At 37.0% G+C, this 12,425-nt stretch overlaps 1 protein-coding gene across 1 annotated transcript; it reads right to left on the reverse strand.

Annotated features, from left to right (window-relative positions):
- Positions 1 to 543: 543 nt before the first annotated feature.
- Positions 544 to 11,043, reverse strand: LOC105975676 (Tetratricopeptide repeat (TPR)-like superfamily protein). The gene is made up of 23 exons (XM_013000879.2): positions 10,524 to 11,043; positions 10,332 to 10,393; positions 10,112 to 10,204; positions 9,861 to 9,933; positions 8,782 to 9,093; positions 8,640 to 8,704; positions 8,274 to 8,405; positions 8,068 to 8,109; positions 7,461 to 7,988; positions 6,856 to 7,010; positions 6,024 to 6,474; positions 5,738 to 5,800; positions 5,558 to 5,659; positions 5,145 to 5,453; positions 4,983 to 5,075; positions 4,753 to 4,854; positions 4,561 to 4,665; positions 4,229 to 4,362; positions 3,672 to 3,855; positions 3,385 to 3,516; positions 3,041 to 3,153; positions 2,872 to 2,950; positions 544 to 2,543 (listed from the first exon to the last, which is right to left on the reverse strand). Exons 1-23 carry the CDS (start codon positions 10,591 to 10,593, stop codon positions 948 to 950), a joined length of 4,995 nt encoding a protein of 1,664 aa, XP_012856333.2. The 5' UTR covers positions 10,594 to 11,043; the 3' UTR covers positions 544 to 947.
- Between the last annotated feature and the right edge of the window lie 1,382 nt (positions 11,044 to 12,425).

Raw genomic sequence — 12,425 nt, forward strand, 5'->3', positions numbered from 1 at the left:
TTTTTGAGATGGAGAAATTAAATACTTTCAAGCAAGTGCAAAATGAGTAAATGCTCTCTTTGTCAGATCAACGGCTAGGATTCATCCTGCTAATGAGTCCGTTTTTCGTAATTATTATGGTCACTCCACTTTTCATTGGGGGATCAGAATTTTTAAATTTCAAAATAATTTGAAAAAAAAATTCCGGCCAAATTCAATTCCAGCAATAAATAATTTGCTACGGGATAAGATTTATTTAATTTTTCAAACTTCTAAAAGATTGGAAATTAACACTGTAAAACGAAATTAATTCCAGCAATAAACTATAATTTTGCTTAGTAATGTGTTTACTTATGATTGCAACTTTCAACTTTTCACAGCTATGGTCTCACCTCGTGTCGTCGTACGACGTAAGGCGCGAATGGCATTTTCTCCTTGTTTGGGTTTCTATGCTTCTTTAACTCGACTGAGCTTCTAGTTTTGGGTTGTCCTTCTTTGGCTTTTACGTGCAATTCACTTTTCCTGTACGAAAAATTAACGAGAAGAAGTAAAGCTTAGACAAGATTCAGAGGTCAAATTCGTTTCCTTTATTTACTCATGAAATCAAATACTAAAGGGAAAAAGTACTGTTCAACATAATATTTATTTCATACTACAGAAAAAAGAATATGCATTTCTGATGAATCTTTCATCAAGTTAGGTAAAGCTGGAAAGCTTCAAAAAGGACTAAAATCCGAACTTCAAAAGGCGGAAAAAAACAATCAAGGAATCGGTAAATCATCCGACAAAAATCTTTTCTACCGAGTAAACTCTCTCTGGCATGCATGCAATTTCATCGATTACGAGGATTGCGTATAATTGAGCCCATATGAGGTGGCATAGACTTGATTCTTGAACATTTTTATACCCTCTTTGAAATATCTTCATGAATGAGAAGCGTAGAAGATGCGCTCTCTCTTTCTCTGTCTTCAACGTACTGAAGCGCAGATTGATTGCTGTTGGCTGTACAGTCCGTTCACGCCGTTTGTGAATTGCTGCTTGTTTCTTCTCCGTTTCGTGACGAGCACAAATCCTTCCCCATCTCGATTCTTGTTTTTATTTGAATCCACCGTTTTCTGGCTATTGGTCTCGGAATTTGACGCTGTCTTCTCATCATTCCCGTAAAAAATCTTGATTATTGCACTGTCGTTTGCAATTGCTTCGGCGGAGTTGCTCGAAGATTCGTACTTCTTTTCATTAACCGGCACTGCATTTGGAGAATCCGAAGTATTCTGCACCGATTTCACTATGAAACTCAGTAGTATTTGCCTCGCCAGCTCGGCTTTCTCTGCGTCGGTACTGGTGGTTCTCTTGGATCTCTCCCCTCGAACATCACTCGTAATTTTCCTATTACGTTTCTCACCTCCAGAACTAATAGGAACCACAGAATCAGAATCTGTAGAAGAATCAGATTCATTAGCAGGTTTTGAATCTTCGGCAACTGCATTCACTTGCCATGCTTTTCTCGGAACATATTCTGGTGCATGAGGATTCATGGTTTTTGGAGAGACAAAACCATTTCCACTTCTTTCCGAAACGGGAATTTGGTAATTCAGGAACGCAGGTCTCATTCGGAAAGTATGGCTCGTTCGATAATACATAGGCGATCTAGGACCACAAGGGACTCGTGCAGTAACTGATGGGAATTGAACCGGTTCGGTTAGTGTGCCTTGGCTGGCTATCACATCATACACAACTGCAACTGGACTGAATGGCTGTGCAGCGGCTGAGAGTTTGCTTCCGTTTGTTTCTAGAAGCTTCTCTTCGTTACTCGAATTTGAAATTTCCGAGTGAGAACGAGGCAACTCAGATCCAGTGTCGTGAATATCACCTTCACTGTCTCCTCCTTTTGCAACATGGTCTTGCTGAGCTGTCGCTTTGGGACTGTTGGATATCGGGTTATCATCTTTTTCGTCACTTAATTCTTCGGCTTTCTCCAGTAAGGGCTTGAGAACTGTACCAGGTGCAGCCACTGCTACTTCTTTGTACGACAGTGATTTCGAAGCTAATGCATTGAGAGAAACTTTGGACACTGTAATCTTCGCAGGCACTTTTGCTGAATCGTCGGTGTTAGCTAAGCTTAGAGTACCAGGTTGTTTCACAAGAGTCACTTCGGCTGAGACCGTCTTTGATGTGGGCTTATGTTGTTGTCCCTGAGAAACAGCCTCCTTTCTGTAACTGCTGTCCTTATAGTGCGAGTGTGTGGCGTTTATATTTAATTTGGCAAGATTTGGACGCTTTCTGTTGGACTTTCTAGAAGCTCCATTTCCGGACCGCCCTTTAGAAGTTGCTTCTTGCCACCCTTCTTCTGACTTTACTTCTTGGATGATTTCTTCGGAAGTTGGACTCTTATATCGGGATTCAGTGTCCTTGGATACTTCGCCATATGATTTAGTATCTACTTTATCCTCTTTGCTGCTAGTTTCCTCCACTGTAGCACTGATTTCTGTACCTCCAGTGTTAATGGGAATCCCACTCTTTTCTTCGGGCAGTTCTGCAGGGGATTTATCACCAACTGGAGAAACCTAAGAGATCATAAGGCAAACGGAGGTTAATTCGTCGAATAGAATAGAACAGAGTCTTTCTCTGTCCGACGAACAAGTGAAGAACTATTAAAATGAACACACCTTTTTTTTTGGTCAGGTTGAGTGAAACATGGGCTCAGTTAGAATGAAGATTAATTAAGAGCAAACATGACGACAAAGATACACAGAGCCATTCATTCATTTAAAATGTTCTCCTATAATATAAATTCCAGGGGTATAAATGGGGTGGACCTAAAAATGGTATATGATAGTGTAAATTTAGAAACCCGAACTTTTTTTTTTTTTGGCAAACACGGAAAAACAATACCTTTGAACGGCGCTTCCTCTGAGCGTCTGCAGCCTTCGACTCCTGATCTGGACTTATAAAATCGAGGAGATCTGACACACTGAATAACAAGTTTAAGAGTCAATGGTTTGTCAGTGTATGAAAAAGAAGGTTAAAAAACTAAAGTAATATGGAAGTACCGTATCAATACCTCAGGTGACCTTTGCTGGCAATGGTTGCATCTGGTCTTGGAGTTCCGTTACGTGCTGCTTCTTGCTGTTCTAAGGCTTTCGACTCAAAATATTCAAGCCATGCAGCAGCATCCTGGAGGTACTAGGTTTATTAAAGACCATACTTATATAATCTCTTAAAAACAGTTGTCGTGTGATATGCATCTGATAAGTTGCAGATACTATAGTGTATCTCATATTTGAAGGTGATTATTTCCTTTTCTTTTCAAAACAGTGAAAATTGATGTCATATGAAACCGAAAAAGTTCCTATTTCAAATTACTAGAAAAAACAGTATTCATGTATGAATTTAAATTGTGTGAACCTGAGTACGAAGATCCTCTGCTCCCAGTTTAGCCTGAAGAATTTGCAATGTAGTTTGTTCATGTTGCACGCTGAGGGTATACGCTTCCATCAATGAAAGAGCTATAGCGATGGCGTGGTAGCTAGCAGCAGTCTGTGGGGCCCAGCAAATTTCACATTATGAATATTCAGAAACATGTGCAAAACTGTCTCGTGCATGTAAATAGCTCTTTGTTTCACAAGAAATGTTCGTGTATGTTAGAAAACATGATGTCTTATTTAGAGATGTCGAAAGGATTGAAACAAAACCTGTATGTGATCTGCTCCTAATAGCCTTTGGTTGCACTTAAGGGCTTCGTGCAGATATCTGAGAGCAACATGAACATTTCCCATGCCCTCTTCCATCATAGCTACATTTATGTACGTAGCTGCTGTGTTCGGGTGAGAAAGCCCACATGTGAAATAAAGAAGGTACAAGGCACGGTTGACATACCTGCCCAAGGTCATGAAAATTATGTGATATCGGATCATAAGCGATAAACAAGAAGAGAGAGAAAATCTTCAATAATACAGAGGAGAGGGAGACTCGTGAATAACAAGATTGATTGAGAAAATTGATATTATTCAAAAAGGAATGTACATAAAAGCAGAAAAAACGAGATCATACGATAGCAGCAGGATTATAACAACCTTCAGTTATATGATTTAAAAGTAAGATATATTCAGGAAGAAAATACGGCTCTATCACGAAATTCTAAACGACTTTCAGTTTAGAAACTGAATTTAAAACATGTTTTTGTATAGAATTATGATTAAAAAGGAAAACATAAGGACTTTCGTAAATCAAAGAATAATATGCAACTCACTTGAGAGCTAATTCAATATGCTGAAGACGGTAGTAGAACACTGAAAGATCCCCGTAGCTCTTCATTGTATCTGGATGGTCAAGGCCCAGCTCCCTCTCATTGATATCTAATGCCTTCTGCTGATATATAGTCGCCTGCATTAAGAATGTTTCAGAGAAATGAATTCGGCAAGTCACAAAATGATGCAATGGAGTACACACACACAGTCCTGACTTCAATACACCATGACACCTGCTTTCTAGGGAATCGAAAACATTGCACAACTTTTAAAGCTGCAATGCTCTTAATAAACCTGCTCTGTGGCATTCCAGAAAAAAATATCTTCAAGTTACCTGATTAAAGTCGCCAGTGTGATACAGAACAACAGCAAGAAGACTGTAAGCACTTGCAGTTGTACGATGATAAGGACCACAAACAGCTATCATCTTCGCCAGAGCCTTCAGTTTCAAGTCAAACTTAATTACAACACTGGTCCATGAAAACAGTATGTAAACGAACAGTATAAAACATTATAACTATGTTACCTTTGTCCCATAATTGACAGCGTCTTCTAACTTCCCTTTGTCAAGTGCAATCTTGGATGACTCTAGTAGAGTTCGACCATCCGCAGAAGAGCACCCCACATGCTGTAAATTATAAAATAAAAAAGAGATGTTACTCAGAAGCCATCAATTTATATAAAAATAAAAAAAAAAAAAAAAAAAAAAAAGAGCTCAATTCATTTTTTTAATTTTTTTCTAATTTTTCCGCCTACCTTGCAAATTGGCACTATGCTGACGATATCAGACTTCGTAAAAGGAGTAGAGCTTTCCATATCGTAGTCCTTAGGGACTATCTCTAATCCGACCTAAAAAAGAGAAACTTAATAAATACTTTCAGATCACAAGGATTTTCAAGAAATTGGTTTAAGCAGTACCTTGTGACAAAGTCCCCTGAGAATTGATAACTTTCTTAAGTGTTGTGACTCATCTTTCAGTTTCCAACCAAATCTTTTCTCCAAAAAAGCCCGCAGCCAGTGCAATTTAAGAATTTGATCGCTTGGGTCATTGCTTTTGACATTGCAAGACCCGAGCAAGAAATTTAATGTTGTGGCTATAGCAGTGGCCATGTTATCCATGCTCCCAACAGAAGCAATGACAGCTCGAAGGACATGCTTAAAAGCTCGTGTAACCATTTCATGAATACAAAGAGACTGTATATGAGGAAGCTTATCCGCAAGTTCAACCTGGTTCATACAATTATATTAATTTTCAACTTCAAAACAGAAATGGGAAATTCAGAGGAATGCATGCTCGCAGAGAGAAAGAGAATCAGAGAATATTAACCCACCACACGGCCTAATGAACACATCTTCAACCCTCTAAGATGCATGAAGTCAGTCAGCGTACGACCATCAACTGGAGAAAGTTCAAGTGAAGCAAAGTCCGTGACCTGAAAAAAAAACCGTAGAAGTTAAAGTACCGTTTTACTCGATAGTTCAAAACAGTTTTAGCTAATAGTAAATTATACCAGCTTAGGTAAAGCAACATCATTGTAATACTCGTGTGCCATCTTGACCAGTTCGTCGGCCGACTGCACATTGAATCGGTGAATAGTAAGTATATATGCTACTGAATTACATTTGAAAATGAAAATATCCAGACTAGAAGTGCTTTCAGAATTACGTTAAACAAATTAAAACTAAAAGTACTTGTTGAATCTACTTTCGATGTGATCAAAACCACAACAGCATATTAGTCCAGGCCCCTCAACATGGTAAATATAAAGTTTCTTGATATACTGAAAAAGACATTACCTTTGTATGAAGGCCAATCCCAGTTTCTTTTAAGCGTAAGAAGGCGTCACCGGGAACATATTTCAGCAACTCACTGTTAGACTCGCAGATATTTATCTCCGCCATGTTGTTTTCCATGTTTAGGCACTCCTCGTCTTTCTCACTGGCACTCGCTAATTTGTTTTCCCTTTTCTTTAGCAGTTTAAATTGTTTGCCAAGTCCTTTAACCACAGGCTCAACCTTATTATCATCTTTACGGCTACCAGAATTATTATCTGCTGGTGTTTCCTGCTTTTGAAGATGCTGTACCCAACAAGATCCGAGTTCCCATCTGAAACAACTTTCTGCTATAGCTGGACTACTATCAAGAATTGACAGACTATCTTTTATTACTTTCTGGACCAGATCCTTCGTATCAGTTTGACCTCTGACCGATGATTCAGCACTTGGCTCATGAAGCAGCATTCGTAAACTGTAAAAAATCCCTGATTAGTTCATTTCACATATGACTGGTTGACCGACAGAAATATATCAAATTTCAGATCTCATAATTAGGACTCGGACCATATAATGTGATATATCATCGAATAAAACGCCTGCTTAGGCATTTCTGTTTGCTTTAAATTCTCTTTTTTTCAACAGAAACTACAAAACAGGTATAATATAATAACACAAACGGGTCATTCCTCAGCCACATAAAGATTCTACTGTAGCAACCTAACATCTACTGGTGTCAGAAATGCAAAAAATTAAGGAATAAAAAGGAACCCCGTATACATCAATCTATTGTGATTTTTCAACAACATACGTTTAATATCAGCATTGGCGATAAGCAAAGGTAATTTTTTAAAACCTGTTAATATTAAGTGCATTGGCCCCCCCATCTGGTTGGTCATCAATATCAATATCTTGCAGAAGGCACCTTCCCTTTTTTACATCTCCAACAACCTTCACCGTTGCAGTGTAGCCACAATGTCTTACAACTACAACTCCCAAAGAAGAAGTATCCTGCAAATGGTGGCAGACTGTTTCAATCTCACAGATAACGAAATCACTCTAGCTAAAAAAGAGATATTAAATACTGCAGATTGACTTAAATTGCAGCATTTGTGATCCAATAATATCTAGATTTAGAAGGGATAGCACCTAACATGCTAAGCTAACACCGGATTCCTCATTTGTAAGATTTAAAAAAAAAAATAACCCCAGATATACTGGACGGTAATATTTTAGGTTTTTTCACACATAAGTCGGCCACCTACCTTGTTTAGTTTTTGGTACTGTGCTACGATACCACATCCAAGAATAACTTCTGGATAAACATAGGATCATGCTTTAAAATGTATGACATTGAAATATACCTTTCTTCATGTACAACCAAGTTGTAGCTTCAAAGAACTCATTGCAAACGAGAGGGAATTAATAGCTAAAATTTGTGCAGTGAAAAAAGCTACTCACATGTACAACTACACTTTCATCAGCTGTTACTCCTTTCAGCAGATTTCTCTGAGAAACTTCCTTGGCAGATTCTTTCAAGCCTTTGCTGCCAATAATCTTCAGTTCCCTTTTCAAGCTTGCATCTGCGTCGTCTCTTTTGACAGTAATAGAAAGGTCTCCAATTTGACTCTCGTGCACAACGGATCCCAGAGGAAACTCTGACGTAGCCTTAGCAGCAGAATCTATGACTTTCTGAATGGATGAAACAGCTTTAAAAATGGAAACATCCAGAAAAAGATTATGAACCAAAAACGCCTTTCTATCACGGACAACTCTCTCTTCTTCAGTTTTGCAAGGTAAGCTTGCCAATATTGCAAAGTCTGTTGCCCATGGTCTACGATCATACTGTCCTAATCTTCCTTGGCCCCCACCACTTCCCCCCCAGTTCTCATCCTCTGTAGGGAGCGGCACGTTTTGTGATGCTGACTCAGCAATCGAAGGAGGGATAAGCCAGGTATTGGCACGGAAACCGTATGGTAGGTTACCAAACTGAAAAGAGCATAACGGTAATTAATTTCTCCTCTCGGTATCTAAAAATTGTTGCATAAGCTAATAAACGGAAGCTCACCTTGTTGTGTTCAACAAACGCTTTCATCAAAGACGCATATGCCTGCACACAGATATCAGATTTATTATGCCTGCACATATCGTCTGAACAAATTCTTACGATCTTAACTGCCAGCTACTCATATATGTTCTAATCTTTAGAATTCTGAAAGCTGATATGATAAATATTGGATTTTGCAGTACGAAAATAATATCGAAACCACTCACATTGGCAAAAGCTTGACTTTGCTGTTGCAGAAGATCCACCAGAGAATGGCTCCGTAAAAACTGTTTACCTAAACTGTAGAACCCTTTCTCTGATGCCATCACTTGTATTAACTTTCCATTGCATATCTTTATCTGCAATCGTCATTCGAGAAATGAATTCGTAAAAAATGATTACCCAAACAAGATGAATTGACATATTATTATGAACTTCAAACGCTCGACTGCAAATAAATTCGTAACAAATGGATTTCAAATCCACCATCATCACTCAAAACCTAGTTCAAATATGGACTCTAAATCCTTCTAGTCGAATGCAATACTTTATATGCAGCAAAATTAAACTGAGTAAGAATTTAGAATAAACACCTGCATTTCGAAAAAATCACCATCCCGCTGCGTTTCCCCAACTTTACTTTCTACTCTTTTCAAATCTGAAAGTTTCAAAATTAAAAAGTTACTGACTGAAAAATTCAACTGCAAAATCAACACTCACGGAAAATAAACGTACGTAGTATGGGTGGAGAGAGGTGAGAGAAAGAGAAGAACTCGTAGAAATCCGATAGCTTCGGGATCGGGTGGATCGCCACCATATCGTAACTCCCTGATATCGCCGGCGGCGGAGTCTCCGGCGACTGCAACAATCCATCCGGAGACACCGCCGCTGCAGCGACCTGTTGAGTTTTACTATTTTTTTTGGGACGAGTTTCCGTCCCGCCGCCGCCGCCGGCGGCCTTGGGTTTGGAGAAGCGCGTCGTGCACGCGACGATGTCGAGGAGCCTCCGCACGTGGGACGCCGCACGTGACTCATCCGTGTAGTCCTCTGTAATCAACAATGGCAATTTAGTAAAAAAATGGGAATTATCTGGGCAATTAATGTGGGGTGGGTGCACAAGTTGTGATGACAAACGTGGCTAACGGAATATCCTATTGGTCAAATCTCAGTTCCGTTATTGACATCGGAACTTGTCACAAATATAAAAATAGAATAAACTATTAAATCAAAAACCACGTGCTCTATAAGATTTTTTTTTTTTTTTACTACCTTAAAAATTAAAAATATGTAATAAAAAATTCCTTAATTTTTTAAATAAAAATAAATAATTTCCATTGTAACAAATTTAAAGATATTAATTTCCAAGCAATAAATAAATCAATAATGTCAGCAGGCTAGCTGGAACTAACTAATTCAGCCAACCCCCGTGGTACAATACTATATATTCTTCCCTATTAGCTATTAATTAAATCCCAATTCAATTCTAAAAATTAAGAATCGTTATTTAAATTTAGAAATTCAACAACACAAAATGTAATAAATTCATATATAAGACTGAAATCCATGAGTTTTATTTATAATAATAAAGTTCAAGAAATGACAAACGGTTAAATGTGATTAAAAATTAAAATTAAATTTAAAAAGAAAATTGTCCCACGTCTACTAAAAATCGTCATGCATTTATCGTTCTATTTTCGGAAAACATTGATAGATACTTTACAAGAATTAAATTTAGTACCCCACCACACAATCCAAAAAAAAATAAAAAAAAAATCAAGTGGAGTTGTACCCATCGTTGAGAAATTTGTACCTACCTTCAACCATTCTCAGTAGGCATGGCTTCAGATTAACAACCTCCAATTTGTCACTCAATTTCGTTCCTCTAACCTGTCAATTTTAATTTAATTAATTAATTTTAGCTAGCACATTAAATTCCAATCAATAGTCCAAACAAGATTCCAAACACACACACACGTGTGTGTGTGTGTGTGGAAAAGCTGGTTTTGATTTTATTACATCTTTTAGTTGTTGTAATAAAATAAAAATAAAAATAATAATTAATAACCTCGTGAGAGAGAGAAAAGTTAGTGAGGTGGCATGTTTCGGTATTAACAGCCAGCAGCTTCTTCACATCCAGTATCTTATCAGTGGAGATGCTCTTCATTTTTCATATCGAATGGCCAATAAAAAAAAAAAACAATTAAAAATAAATAAAATAATTAATAATTAATTAATTAATAAAAAATGTTATAAGCTTTGAGTATGTATTAGTGGTTGGGTTGTACCTTGAGAACGAGTTGAGTTTCGTAAGGGGTGATGACGGTTATATCAAGAACACTAGGTACAACTGCAAGAACCAAGAACCGATTTTTATTTCTATTTTTTTCTAAACAAATAAATAAAAATAGAAATATATATATATATATATATATATATAAATATATAGAAAAAAAGGTTTAGTTGTAAATAATAATTACCTTTCTCTTCTTTCTTCTTCTTGTCATTCTTGGATTTGTTTCCCTTTCCCTTACTCGACTTCGGCGCCATTTTTTTTTTTTTTTGTGTGTGTAACTGTGTGTGTGTGTGTGTGTGTGTTTTTGGTGTGTTTTTTGGAGAAAAAGAAAGGAAGGAAGCTTAAGAAATATTGGTAGCCATGCAAATGGAAATGGAATTGGAAATGGTGGAGTGTAATTGAGTTTTTGAGGTGAAGTATTGAAGATAGGATAAGGGGGGGGCGGGGGGGCGAGGGGGCGGGGGGTGGGTTTTTTGTACTGCGGGTGAGGATTTTGTTTAAGCAAATCCTGGCCTCTCCTTCTCTACTTGATTATCTATCTATCTTATATCCTCTCCCACCACAAAACACACACTAAATACACACACTTGACACACTCTCTCTCTCTCTCTCTCTCTCTCTCTCTCTCCTCTCTCTCTCTCTGTGTATCTCTCTCTCTTGTTTCTCTCACTACACGATACACGTGATGTCCTTTTTTTAAGAGCAAAGACTAGGCCATGCTTTAGGACACAAACAAAAGAATTGGTGGGCTTGACGAGGTGACCGTTGATTACCCGACACGTGGCGGGTGGCGATGAGGGGGTGGTGGGGGTGAATTTTGTAATTTTAATTGTTTATTATTTAACATCCAGCCGGGTTTTTCTTGTTTGTTCAAGTGTTGGCTTCTCTATTTTGTTTCTTGGTCATCCATTGGTGGTTTATTTTCAGAATTTCCATTTCTTTTTATTTATTATTATTATTTTTTTTTTTAATTTTGAGAATTAGGGACTTGAATTTTGGACCCGTTCAACTTTATTAGGGTTGGTAAATGGTTCCAGTTTTGTCACCTGATTTACAAGTGTTCAAATGTAGGGGGTCAAACTAGAGAAGGCAAACAATGAGCAATTAATTGATGGGAAAAATACAGTTTTCATTCTTCAAGTTTGCACCGATTTTCACATTTGGTCCTCCATGTTCACAAAAGAAATACTTTTGGTCCTTCATGTTCCAATAATTTAACATTTTTTGTCATTTTTGTAAATTTATTATTAGTCCGTTAGTTACGGCAGTGATGGATTGGGCACACACTTGATTAGGTTAGTTTTAACGAGAAATTGACGAAAATGACTAAAAATGTTGAATTTTTGAAACATAAGGGACCAAATGTGATTTTTTGGTAATATGAGGGACCAAATTTGAAATTGGTGCAAACTTGAGGGATGAATACTGTATTTTTTTTCCCATTAATTAATATATTTAAAAATAACAATCTTATATATAAAATTAAATCACCATAGTGCAAGTCTGATGACATTTTTGTAATATATTTTTTTCATTGATTATTTTTATTTATAAAAGTAACTCTAATGACTAATGGCATTTTACATTTATGTAAGATAATTTTATCTTTTTTTTTCTTTTATTGGGCAATTATTTTGTTAACACACGTTTTAATTTTTCGATTCATGCAACATATTACTCCGATAAAAGTAGTAAATGATTTATTTTGTACAGAGACAAATAAAATCGCATGTCACATATAGAGCTCATCGATAAAAGTAAAGACTTTAGACGCTCTAATTAAATTCCGGTATGCATTTAAATTTCGACTTGATAACGCGACACGTAGAACATCTTTTCGGATCCTCCAATGTAGGAACGAAAACATATTTATTTATTAATTATTTTGCTCTGATTTCTCAATGAATATCTTGGCCATAGGCTAAAGACATAAACTTGGGACAACTATAGAGTTGTCCCCAAGCTATATATGTGCTGTAATAACAGCCGCTAATTAGTACTCCATGATAATACAAATTAACACGACTAATTAATTATAAATAATTGTTTTTTTGTACTACTTTGCCTGAAAATGTCAAAGTATAGA

The sequence above is a fragment of the Erythranthe guttata genome, chromosome 9, assembly GCF_056151865.1.
Source record: "Erythranthe guttata isolate IM_541 chromosome 9, IM_541, whole genome shotgun sequence".
NCBI lineage: Eukaryota > Viridiplantae > Streptophyta > Magnoliopsida > Lamiales > Phrymaceae > Erythranthe > Erythranthe guttata.

Coding starts and splice junctions, on each gene's coding strand:
- LOC105975676 (XM_013000879.2), bottom strand. CDS start 10,593: ATGGCGCCGAAGTCGAGTAAGGGAAAGGGAAACAAATCCAAGAATGAC. Junction 9,934..10,111: donor ACTTTTCTCTCTCTCACGAG/GTTATTAATTAT, acceptor TAAAATTGACAG/GTTAGAGGAACGAAATTGAG. Junction 4,855..4,982: donor GCATAGTGCCAATTTGCAAG/GTAGGCGGAAAA, acceptor TATAATTTACAG/CATGTGGGGTGCTCTTCTGC.